The sequence below is a fragment of the Lepidochelys kempii genome, chromosome 1 (assembly GCF_965140285.1).
Source record: "Lepidochelys kempii isolate rLepKem1 chromosome 1, rLepKem1.hap1, whole genome shotgun sequence".
Taxonomy (NCBI): Eukaryota; Metazoa; Chordata; order Testudines; family Cheloniidae; genus Lepidochelys; species Lepidochelys kempii.
This window is the reverse complement of record NC_136380.1, coordinates 56646725-56660140: the sequence shown is the minus strand read 5'-3', so window position 1 is coordinate 56660140 and position 13416 is coordinate 56646725. Positions and strand designations below refer to the sequence as shown.

Here is a 13416-nt window from a genome sequence, read left to right as displayed (position 1 = left end):
TTTAAATAAAATCCGTATTGGTTGAATCCATATTATTATCCTAGGGATAATAATTATGTAAAGCAGTGATCGCCAAACCATAGATCACAATCGACTGGTCGATCCTGGAACCTCTGCCAGTCGATCGCGATCTCTGGCCATTAAAAGTCCTGCGGCACAGCGCAGCTAAGGCAGGCTCCCTGCCTGCCCTGGCCCCGCGCCACTCGTGGAAGCAGCCAGCACGCCCCTATGGGAGCAGGGTTCTTTGTGTGCTGCTCCTGCTTGCAAGCACTGTCCGCACAGCTCCCATTGGCTACTTCCGGGAGCGGCGTGGGGCCAGGGCAAGCAGGGAGCCCGCCTTAGCCCCACTGCACTGCCAACTGGGAGTCGCCTGAGGTAAGTGCTGCCCAGCGGGAGCCCGCACCCCAAACCCCAACCCTGAGCCCCTCCTGGAGCCAGCACCCCAAATCCGCTCCTGCACCCCAACCCCCTACTCCCTCCTGGAGCTTTCACCCCTCACGCCTCCTACACCCCAACTGTCTGCCCCAGGCTTAGTCCAGAGCCCCCTCCCATACTGTGAACCCCTTGGCCCCAGCCCAGATCCCACCCCCCCCCCGAACCCCAAGATCCTGCCCCAGCCTGGTGAAAGCAAGTGAGGGTGAGCAAGAGCGAGCAACGGGGAGGAAGGGATGGAGTATAAGTAGGGGCATAGCGAGTGTATAAGTAGGGGCATAGCGAGCAGATCGAGGGACGTGATCGTTCCCCTCTATTCGACATTGGTGAGGCCTCATCTGGAGTACTGTGTCCAGTTTTGGGCCCCACACTTCAAGAAGGATGTGGATAAATTGGAGAGAGTCCAGCGAAGGGCAACAAAAATGATTAGGGGACTGGAACACATGACTTATGAGGAGAGGCTGAAGGAGCTGGGATTGTTTAGCTTGCAGAAGAGAAGAATGAGGGGGGATTTGATAGCTGCTTTCAACTACCTGAAAGGGGGTTCCAAAGAGGATGGCTCTAGACTGTTCTCAATGGTAGCAGATGACAGAACGAGGAGTAATGGTCTCAAGTTGCAGTGGGGGAGGTTTAGATTGGATATTAGGAAAAACTTTTTCACTAAGAGGGTGGTGAAACACTGGAATGCGTTACCTAGGGAGGTGGTAGAATCTCCTTCCTTAGAGGTTTTTAAGGTCAGGCTTGACAAAGCCCTGGCTGGGATGATTTAACTGGGAATTGGTCCTGCTTTGAGCAGGGGGTTGGACTAGATGACCTTCTGGGGTCCCTTCCAACCCTGATATTCTATGATTCTTTGAGTGAATGGGCGGGGCTTTAGGGAAAGGGGAGGGCTTCGGGGAAGGGGCCGGCTAGATCACTTTAACTATACTGGTACAATTAAAGCAGTTCAACCCCCTAGGGTGAATGTAAATAAGCCAGTAAAAAGGTGCTTTATATGAGAAAGGGGAATCAGGTGCATTTACACTATGGGTGGTATGAATAGAAATAGTTATACTAGGCCTATGTTGTTTAAGTGCTTTTGAATATTTATACCCAAAAGTTTTTTTTGTTTTTTTTTTTTTGGTCAGCTCCATTACTGACACATTGTTTATATGTGTTTTGGAAAAAGCATGACTTGAAAAAACAATGATTTGTCAAAATCTGATTTTCTGTGAACTGTTAATGGTATTTGCAACGGTAGTAGAAATTATTTGGATTAGACCGTAGCTAGCACTGGACCTAAACTGTAGGGTGAGAGTGGTATTAAGGATTTTATATAATCTGGTATGATACAAATATTTTCATGAAGTTTCTTTAAAAGAATAATCATTTGCCTTAAACACTGCCCTGCAGTGTTAGAAATCCAGACATAACAGCATTGTGCCAATGCACCAGCAGTTGAAATGACCTCTTAACAGAAGGTGAAACTGACCAGTTTAGTTTCACTGCTTTGAAATTGCTTTAAATCCACTAAGTAAATGGCAAAATGATGAAAAGTAAACTTTTCTATTTACCAGTTTCACTTTGATAATCTCTGGTGGTGTTAGTAGCACCGACAAAATACTTTTCATTGTGACAGCTTCCTTTTTTAACTGAAGCCTTTTTTCTTTGTTCGTTGAACATCAAGTTAGACATTCCAAAAAATAAAGTGAAAAAACAAGTAATCAGAGCCACTCTCAGACTACTTGATTGACTGTCTGTCTGTGCTCTTTGAGTTTCTGTTGCCATAAATTATTCTGTATTCTCCCCTCAGTAAATAAATCAATACAATTCTAAACTCCATATGGTGGTGCAATTTCAGTTAAATGTCCAACACAAACTTTTTTGTATTGTCTTTTCTTCATTTGATTATGCCACGAAATAAAGAACATGGAGGATCCACTGGATTGATGAATGTTCTGATACCAGTCTAGAGTGTGTGTTTAAAACAGTTGAGAAAACAAGTTGAAAATATATAGGGTATTCACTAGTTATAGAAACAAGTGCACACACCTAGTTAGGGGTCAGGGGGAGGGCTACAAAAAAACAGAACAGGAAAATCCAGTGAAAAGCAGTACTAAAAATATTTAGTTATTTATTCCTGTGATCAATATAAAATTAATGGTAAAAATCAGAAGGAGCAAGAATTCCTGGCCCCTCTGCTAAAATTGCCAGTTGTAATGTCGAACTTGTCCTGCAGAAACTTGATTGAAACTTTCAGCAACAGTATTAAGAGGCACAAAACCAAAACTATCACTACACACCTAAATTGGATTAAAAAGGCGGTTTATAAACCACAAGCAAATAGAACTCTAATTCTTAATAGAAAATTCTGACTCTACACCAACATGTTAACATCACCAGATTCTCAAAAGAGCCTAAGAAATTTTTTCAAAAGCAAGTTGCAAGAGTATATCCTGAAAATTTGTAGTGTGGTAGTTGTCTAGGATAATGTGTTTCTAGGGTATTAGATGGAATATTTTTTATCATACTTTTTAGTCATTGGTTACGATATAATCTATTTATAATAGAGATGCTTGACAACTGTAGTTCCATTATGGACTATCGGTCTTTAATTTTGTTGAAACTCAATGACATTTCAGTCCATAGGAGTTTCCTACTTCAAGAATTTAAACTGATGGGATGTAAACCTTAGAAATAATTTCTTACTTTATAGCTGAAGATCAGAAAATGTAGAAAATTAACTTCAATCATTCTGTTAAATCCACAAAAACTTTTTAAAACTGAAATGTCTTTAATATTCTTTGAGGGGTCTGTGACCCCACAACTGCTCTTGTATAGCATTTTCTGTTTAAATAATTTAATTGGGGGGGGGGGGGGGAAGTGGATCATGAAGTAAGGAGTAGTTGTATGTCTACTCATTTATTTCCTGATGTAACAGGGTTTATTGAATAGCGTTGCAGGAAGAGTATGTTTATGCTTTTCTATCATAAGGGGTAAAATAAAGAATAGCATCGTAAGTGTGTTAACTAGATAGGGACTCCAGAGCTTCAAGATCAATGAGAATCATGGTTTTGTTAACTTCATCAACATGTTCATTTTTTTCAGCTCCATGTTCATGCATGTCTTTTAACCCGGAAACAAGAAGGCTGTCCGTAGGTCTAGACAATGGTTCAATCTCAGTAAGTACATATAAATAAGATTTCCCATTGAAATACTTCCCTTTTGAGAAGTATGTATATATTATTGTGCTGAGGAATTTTAATTAGCATTGGCTAAATGACAGACTAACATTGATCCTAGCTACTAATGACACTGACCGCTCTAGTGCAGAAAACAGAAGACCCATGACAAATTTCAAACTAGCTGCTATATAAACTTGAGTTGGGTTTAGAGGAATTAGGGAACTAAACAAATTGTATGGGTTTACTTGTCCAATAACAAGTTTTTAATTTACCAACTTTGATCAAATTATTAATCACTTGTCTAAATTGGTCTCTGAACACAGCAAATGAGCATAAAGTTACTCTCAGATCCATATGATGCATCTCAACTCATACAGCTAGCTCTTTATATGGAATGTATAGCACTGTTTCAGAGCACTGTACAAAGACTGGTCCTGGTTACCCTCTTGTTAATACAATGTCATACAGGTATAATTCTCCTTTGTGAGAGACAGCTTCCTTCCATGGAGTCCGTTCTGATTTACAGCAGTGTGAACGGGTCCATTCTCCTTCAGTAACTTCTGAGATATGTATTCATGCATGTAAAGAGTTCAGAATATTGAAGCAGAGATCTGCCATGTGGATCAGAGGGGTCCCACTATTGCCACTGGATTGTAATTATTATGGAAACTGTTACTTGGGGGTCTGATGAGACTAAAAACTGTTTTTAGGGGCTCAGGTGGCAGTGGTGGTCAGAGGCATTCTGTCATTCTTTCAAATGAGAATCCTGGTACAGTTATCTGTAGCTTTGACATTTCACGGTCAGACCTTTGCCATGTGCTTTACAGGGGGCCATATCTTAACATTGATTTGGAAGCTGGAACAAGTGCCAAAGTTAGCCCACCTTCTTGGTAAGCATGGTGTCCTATAGAGAGCACAGGGCCCCCGTGCTTTGGGACCTGCCCTGGTTACCTGTGAGCTCTCTGGTAGGTTTTAAGGTGCTGGCTTTGCATTATGAAGCCTGAAATGACCTGGGAACGCCTGCCTGAGACTGCATCTCCCCATTATATTCTGCTACAGCTGCAGTCAGCAGAAGTGCAGATGCTAAATCCTCATTAATCTAATACAGAATGTGGGGTGTTCTCTGTAAGGGCTTCAGGGAAGCGTTCCCTCCAGTCTGATCTAGTTTGCATTTGTCGTCTTTCAGCACACACTGCACTTGTTTCACCTGGCCTTTGAGAAGAGGGACGGGGTTAATATGCTGACCAGCATAATGGAGTGTTGGTATTTTTGCTCCAGAGTGTGTGAAAGGGGGGGTTGATTGAACTGTGTTTTGAGTTTGTAATTCTAAATAATTGACAGGGCACTTGGATCCTCTAGGAGGACACATGTTGTTTATTCTAAAGAAAGTAAATTGAGAAAAAATATGCTGTTTTTAATCTAAGAGATTGTATTTTATTAGGTTTGTTGGTATAGGGCTACATCTACACACACATTCTATTCTTTCGGGCTGTTTTTTCCTTGTGTTGGCCCTTTAAATGCTCTGCCAGTACCAGCATGTTCTACTAGCAGCAACAGCAAAAATCAGATAGCATACAGACGTTTTGTAGTATTCCCCCAACATCTGAATTAGTCAGGCCTTCAGAGGAATATCTGATGGCTGCTTTCTGAACCATTAGCAGTTATGTTCTAAAATAATTCTAAAATGTTCTAAAATATAGAACAAAATTTCTGGGAAATATTCCAAGATAACCAACTTTTGACTCAAAGTCCAGACTATTTCAGTACAGGGCAGGGGAAAAATGCTACTTTCAGAAATAAAGGAAATGTGTTAAAATACTCTCTCTACGTGCACTTTCAAAATGAGACTGATTCCAGTAATATGTCTGGCATTTTGGTGAATGGGGTAGTGTATTGTAAGAAGGAGGGTGTTTGTATATAGAGAGGCTGCATTACTGTCAAAATCAGTAGAGGGACAGATGTTCCACCAGAGCTGGTGAAAAAGAGCTGGAAGACTGGTGGCTGAGATGAATTACTGTTATGTTTCCATTTAACTTAACCTCTAGCCAAAAGTTGATTAGAATCGTTCGCCCATTTGTCATGGAGTAAAACGAAGTGGATGATAAACTTCCCTCCTTTCGCTCCTAGAAGTGACACAAGTGGTTATTTTCAGCCTTTATAACTTGTCAGCTTGGAAGTTTAAATTTATAAGCAGAACCTTTAGACAAGATGACAGATTATGAGTCACAATGATTGATTTTAATCACTGCTAGATTGCATACTTCCTTAGGAAATGGTGGCACTTAAAACAAAATCATGTTGTATTTTCTTCTTGTACTCCCATTTTGCAACCCCTTCCCCAAATCTTGGCTTGAAGTGGGGAAAGCTGTTTTTGAAGAGTACTTCTCATTCCATTGCTCACTCCAAATCTTTAGGTCTATTTCAGGTCCCTTAGAAGCTAAGGGACTCTTCCCTCCAAAAGCAAACTTTCTGCTCCAACATGAAGGAGAATTAAGCTTTGAAGGAGATGCCAGTCTCCCACGCAAGTGGCTGTGAAGAAGAAACCTCCTTTTTTATAAAGGTATCTTAAAAGCTCTGCCTCCCTTAATGGTAAGGACATTTATACACTATAACTTATTCTCCTACTGTTCTTGTTGCAAGCAAAGATCTTGCATGAACTCAGGGCTTGTCTTCATGAGCACCTAATGCATGGCAGGCTAATCTATGGCAGACTTACACTCCAGCTTGATGCAAACTCGGCATTTGTGTGGACGGCAAGCCCTCAGTTGGGCCTCAAGGAAAAGATCCCATCAAACACCCCATTCAGAACAATGACTCTTTACCATCAGGAAGAATTTATCTTAACATCTTCTATCATTTGCTCCTGCTAGATATTTAGAGACTTAGTCGTATGAAGCACTTTCAATGTCTGTAACTGAATAACTGATGATGGCTTGCTCACCCAGATTGTGGCAGTTAGAATATCTCTTTCCTCTAGAGGCAAGAAGATTAAATCGTAGTTTACGTCACCCTCCCACCCTGTTGATTCGTATTCTGTACAGAATACGATACTTCAAAACTTGAGATCTTAAACTTTATTTTGTTTCTAGAATATGCCCTGCGAATTCTACTATGCAAACTAGATCAAGGAGACTGTTTTAAATCCAGAATGAAAATCCTACTTCAAATCCAAACTCTGTGCAGCAGCCCCAACTTTCTGCATTTTCTGAAATATTTTAATCCTTAATATCCTTAATCCTGAGCAATATTTTCCGGTTTAAAAAAAAGAAACCACTTTGATCATCTTTCATAATGTCCCTTGGGGGATAAACAAACTTTACTGTTGACTATGCAATTACAGTTATCTTTTAAAGAGCCTTCCTCCTTTTCTAATCCTGAAGCCAATCTGTTTACCCCTGGGGGAATGTACTAACTAACCCACTCCAATAAAAATGCGGTCAGCCACCCTTTTAAATAAGAGTCTAAGATGGAACCTACCTCTGGATATCTGTGTCCAAACTGTATCGTCTGTCAAGTGGGATTATGAGATCCTTGAGCCGAAGTCCATTTTTTCTGCCTCTTCTACAACACTGAACACTCTGTTGGTAGCTAAAATAAATAATGTGTGAGGATAGTAGATTCTGAATCTGCTCATCGGATGTCAAGAGAGTACTATTAGGATGCCTATGTGGCCAAATTCAAGATTTTCAGATGGGAAAAGATTAAAATGAAATTCACAAAGGATGTTACTTTAATTAAAATTTTGAGGGAAAATATTGGCCTCTCTATCTCAACTTCTATTCAGAGGTCTATCTGTGGCAATGCTGATGCCTATACTGCACCAAATAAGACAAAATCATTCTTGCCTACTCAAGATTCTTCTCCCCAGTTCATGAAGGCTTTTGTAGTGGATTCAGCACTGGAACAGTCTTCCAAGGGAGTTTGTGGACTCCCCATCATTGGAAGCTTTTAAGAACAGATTGGGCAAACATCTGTCAGGGATAGTCTAGGGGTACATGGTCCTCCCTGAGCGCAGGAGGCTGGAGTTAATGACTTCTCAGGGTCCCTTCCAGCCCTACATTTTTATCATTCTGTATCTAAAACCAAATCAGACTGATGTTTGAAGGGTTCATCATAGCAAACAGTGTAGGTAAGAAGAGTCTATCAGACTTCTGAAGAATTCAGTTACCTTGCCAACCAAAAATTTGTTTATAGCAGCAACTTCCATCCTGATAGGTAGTATGTGTAACCAATGTGGGCATTCAGAATTGTAAGTGGATGTGGAAGAACTCTATTTAAACAAACAAACAAACAGCTTTTTGTTTACAACCCATTGTTGCTAGCCACAGAAGAGCAACAACCAGCTATCTTGGGGTCCATCTTTGTCAAATGTATCCGCCTCCGATTTAAGTAGTGATAGGTCTGATCCAGATGCATTTCCCTAAACACACATGCACCTCGAGTGGTCAACTAAGTGTTGCCAATTTAGTTGTTTTCCAACCCCCCCCCCCTGTAAATTCAAACACCTCTTCTAATTTCAATTCCTGGGGAAAGGACTGAGGAAATAACCCTTACAGTTTGTGGCAGATGTGTTCTGAACTTTGTGGGTGACCTCTATCTTTATGATGGACGAAGCCAGAAAGTTGCCTAACAACAACTGGAAATCAGTTGCTTTTACAATAGAACCATATTCCATGAAAATAGCAAACTAATATAGGGTTAGAAAAATGAACATTTACCTTTGTAGAGTTTTTAAAAATGAAATCCAGTGTTCTCAAAGTGGAGACTAAACAAAACATATAGGTGCAGTAGGCATGAATTTTGTGAGCAGGGCACGCTATATTAAAATACCTGTCCATTGGAGCAACCAATTCAATCATTTTTGACAAGGATAGGGGAATGAAAATGCAGTAAAAGAAAACAATGGTCAAAAGTCAGAAGGGAAGCAGAAAATTAAAAAAAAAATGTTGGGGAAACACCCAAGAATGTATAAAGGAGAATACAAAGCAAGAATGAGATGTAGCTGTGGATTTTGTATGGAAAGGAAGAAAAGATGGGTGAAACACAAAGATAAATACTATGGATTGTGTTCAGGTTAATGGAACCTTCTTTCTTATACATTGCACCTCCTGTTTTTAAGAAAGGAAAAGGGGGTTAAAGTTTGTGTATAATGATAGTTTGTCTATTTTATATCTCTGTGTTACACAATGGATAGATATTTGCTAGTATTAAAGCATAACTAGGTAATCAATACATTGGTAATCCTTAGTCTGTTTTCACCTTTGCTAGACAGTGACCATAGTATTCCCTATACCAGAACGCCATAATACTTTGTTACAAAAGCATTTGAAAAGTCTTTGACTGAAGACTAGTGATTAGTATGGTCATGTTTCAGAGTCGCAGCCATGTTAGTCTGTATCTGCAAAAAGAACAGGAGTACTTGTGGCACCTTAGAGACTAACCAATTTATTTGAGCATAAGCTTTCGTGGGCTACAGCCCATTTCATCGGATGCATAGAATGGAACATATAGTAAGAAGGTGTGTGTGTGTGCAAAATATATATATATAATATACACATACAGAGAACATGAAAAGATGGAGTAAGAGGCTAATTAATTAAGATGAGCTATTATCAGCAGGAGAAAAAAACTTTTGTAATGATAATAAAGATAGCCCATTTAGACAGTTCACAAGAAGGTGTGAGGATACTTAATATGGGGAAATAGATTCAATATGTGTAATGACCCAGCCACTCCCAGTCTCTATTCAAACCCAAGTTAATGGTATCTAGTTTGCATATTAATTCAAGCTCAGTAGTTTCTCGTTGGAGTCAGTTTTTGAAGCTTTTCTGTTGCAAAATTGCCACCTTTAAGTCTGTTACTTAAAGGCCAGAGAGGTTGAAATGTTCTCCTACCAGATTTTGAATGTTATGATTCCTGATGTCAGATTTGTGTCCATTTATTCTTTTGCCTAGAGACTATCCGGTTTGGCCAATGTACATGGCAGAGGGGCATTGCTGGCACATGGTGGCATATATCACATTTGTAGATGTGCAGGTGAACAAGCCCCTGATGGCATGGCTAATGTGTTTGTAACCTTTGACTGACAGGCTGTAATATTCATTAGTCTGACCTCAATTTTAGTAGATCATATCCAGTGCCTTGGTATAATGGCCTCTTTTAGAGGAAGATTGTTCTTTTACTATGGTGAAATGGTTGTCTGAGAGGCATTTTACTGTAGGCTGATTTTGGATTAAAGTGGCCTCCATTTTAAAGAGTTAACATAGACCTACAGCTGCTTCACAGTGAGATCTGAGATTACCCTGGTTATTCTGTGAAATTTAGAAGCTATTGGGAAACATTGGCTTTTTTTAAATAACAAGCAAGTCTCTAGTCAAAAAATGGCTTTTATTATTTTTATATACAATATACTTTGCTTTACAAATAAGATTGTAGCACTAGTCTACCATTCATTGTTTTGGCAGTTCTTGCAAATTGGATACCCCAATACTCTGTAGCTTTTAAAACTTCATTTATTTTAAACATTTTTACTTATAGTCTCATTTTCCCCCTTACTCTGTGCTACCTTCACCTATTTCAATCTCTATGATCCTCTCCCCTTTCACTGGAGTCACAATAAGGATGATTTTCCCCCCATTGTCACTGTTACACTTTTTTTTTTTCTCATGAAGTCTCTCAACACTTGCTGTCTTGTGAACTTTTAGCTTTCTTTCACTTGCTCATGGGTGTTGACTAAGCCTGTACCCATTTCATGCACCTACAGTATTCCCCATGAAAGGACTCAATGAGCTTCAGCCCCAAAGTTATGCCATACTGCCTGAACGTGTCACCTTCACTTGTTTTTTTGTCTAGTCCATTATAAGTCACTTTTTTAGTGTCTGTGCCCACCTTCAATCTGAGAATGAATTCATGTGATCCTACCACAAAGCACAAACTCTGAGATCTGGGTATTAGGCCACTGCAATCCAGTATCACAAGACTTCTATCTGATTCTTTTTATTGAGGTCAGTTAGTTTCCCATATTTTGATCTGTTCTTTCTCAAAACGCAAGCAGACGAAGGACACCGGTGCTCCCTGTAAATAGTAACGTGCGTGGGGTTTGCTGCTCTGTGTTCCAAAGGCTGGAGACTGTTCCTCGGGTTTTCTTGAATGCTGATATTTTCATAAATAGTTTTTAAACTGTTAATGTAGCTGCTGCTGCTGCTTTTTAAAATCAGCACAAACCTGAGCAGCATTGAGAGGCTGACAACCTCCTCTGATACGAATGCTCCTGCAACTGGCAAAACAAGTGCTTGAGACTGAGGATCCAAACCACTCCTCCTTTCCCACTGAGAGAGAGCTTGTAATAATCCATGGCATCCCACATGTACACAGATGTAACTGTTCACAGCCTCATGTAAACACCAAAGAAGGAGAAATATTGAGTTTAAGGATGGTAAAATGGGATATAGAATCACCAGTGGTATGAAATTAAGCAGAAGGAAATATGGCCTTAATATCTATGAAAACTTCCCAACACACAGATCTGTTGAGATTTAAAACTAGATGAAACACAATGAGGAATAATCTATCACAGGTAAGGGTTTGGACAAGGGCTGTTGCATCTCTAAATTGAATTAGAGGTACCTGGGCTCTGACCTATTTTTAACCAGGAGAGGGCAGTAGTATACAGAGACACACATTGAATTGAAGCCCCAGTTGGCTTGAGAAGCTAAAGTACTTGGGATGCACTTGATCCCAGGTCTCCCATTCCCTGGCATGCATGTTGTTGGCTAATAGCTAAATCATTAACTTGGGCCAGCTTGCTTTTAAATTTTTTGGTTGCCAGTTTTTCCACCTCCATTTCATTCAAAGTCACTATTGTGAAATCACTTATTGGGCAGATTGCAAAGGTGAAATACTCTGCTAGTAGTCAAATTTACTAGTCAGTTACTTATTTTAAAGGAAACCATTTATTTGTATTGGACAACAAAATACATATAATAAAGCTAGTGTTGAATTTGAACTTGGTAGAAATTTTTCATTTTATGTAAATTAAAATAGAGAACAGACTTATTTGCAAATATTTCACATTTCTAAACATTATTTTATTTTTAAAGGAGTTTATTTTATCAGAAGATTACAACAAGATGACACCAGTGAAAAGTTACCAGGGTAAGAAATGCAATCAGTCTTCGTTAGCAGAGTTATATTTTACGTTTGTTAATGTCATCAATTGGTTTTTCAAAAAAACAAACCTTTTTCTCTTTTACCGTAGAAAGGAAGAAAGTGTTATTTCCTATAATTCTTGATTTACTAATATAAAACCTTGGTTTGTCATTGGATTGATACTATACTGTGTTTATGCTGAGGTTACAGGAGTGAAAAAAACAATGACTTGTTTAAAATGTTTTAGTCAGAAATGTGTTGGTGTTTTTTTTCCCCTGGACAAATTCTTTAAAATCCAATCTTTCTATCTGAATCTTGGGCAGTCCAGCATATCTAATGAAGTGATCTAAAAATCCTGTCCCCTTTTATCTTAAATGCCCACATATATTTAGAGACCAGTCTCTCATTACATTTTGAAGTATCCATATCTTAATCCAAGATCAAGCAATATTAATCCATACCTTCCACCTAATAGCATTGTAATGTTCACTAATGGGCTCTTCAAAAAGACCTAGCTGTCCTTACTCTTGTTTGTTAAGTCATAAAAGTGTTTTATACCAGTATTCATCATAAATTCAATGTCAACGGATGACTATTGTGTAGTCTTTTTTTTTCTTGTATCTCTTCCTTTGACATGTAGGTAATGCTATACTGCATGGTATAAGTATGGTGTTTCCACATAGAAACCCTTAACGCTGTTAGTGTTCAAAAGATGAATGTGAATTATTTCAAAGTTCTGTATTTAGAAAGGTTAAAAATAAGACCATCATTCCTTCAAGAGATGATGCTTTGGGGGTCACTTTGTTACATAACCCTGAAAGCTTAAAAAGAATCTGGATCTTCAAGAATGAAGATGAAACACACTTTTGTGCTTTAAAAGTCTTACTTCAGATCGCTTTCACTTAAGCTCTCTGTGTGTTATAACATCAAGCAAGAAAATATAAGTAGGTTTATGTTAATGTGTACTGTACACAAATAGAATCAAAGTAAGATGTATGTGCATATCTTAAGACTCTGGATTGGTGTTAATTATAAAAAATCTTGTACTGCGTCATATCTTCTGACTAATGTGCTGTTAAGGCCCTGATCCACTTACACACATGCCTTAGTTGATTTAGATTAAAAATGTCTCATTGACTGCAATGGGACAATAAGCTTACATGGATGCTTTGGAGGCTGCAGGATCAGAGCCTAAATGAAATTCATTGGTTGGGGAGATGAATAGTGAGCTGAAATCTTCCTTGTCCTGCTACCCTACTACCTTTCTCAATGCCCATACATGTGTCTACGTTCACATACACTAATGTGTACATACAGATTTCTTGCTATTGCTGAATTAGTGTTCAGTACTGCCATTGCGTGAGAATGCTGCAGTATGATGCAGTGTAACTGATGCAAGGGAAATTCTCATATTTCCCCCACCCATTGCAGCAAGCTTACCAGAGGGGGACCACTCTCTGTATCTCAGTGAGATCAATAGATGAAGGCTGGCACTTCTGACCAATTAAGTACAGAGTGTATTGCCTTAAAAAAAAAATTCAGTCAGTCTTATGTGCTCTCAGTCCCACTTTCATGGTTACAAGATGGGTTTGGAAGCCTATAGGAATAGGAGCGGTCCAAACTCTATTGCAGGTTGGAGCAAATGCAGCTGGATGGGACATGTTCCTGGTAC

At 39.2% G+C, this 13416-nt stretch overlaps 1 protein-coding gene across 9 annotated transcripts in view; it reads left to right on the top strand.

The window, feature by feature from the left end:
- WDFY2 (WD repeat and FYVE domain containing 2) overlaps positions 1-13416 on the top strand; it is a 124475-nt gene that overhangs the window by 72149 nt on the left and 38910 nt on the right. For 7 of the 9 annotated variants that reach the window (XM_073343043.2, XM_078852815.1, XM_078852814.1 and 4 more), the window contains exons 3-4: positions 3520-3593; positions 11696-11750. The exons of 1 other annotated variant lie outside the window; for it this stretch is intronic. In XM_073343043.2, the coding sequence (XP_073199144.1) occupies positions 3520-3593; positions 11696-11750 (129 nt within the window). The remainder of the gene's footprint in view (positions 1-3519; positions 3594-11695; positions 11751-13416) is intronic. One more of the 9 variants, XM_078852824.1, reaches the window with a different exon arrangement.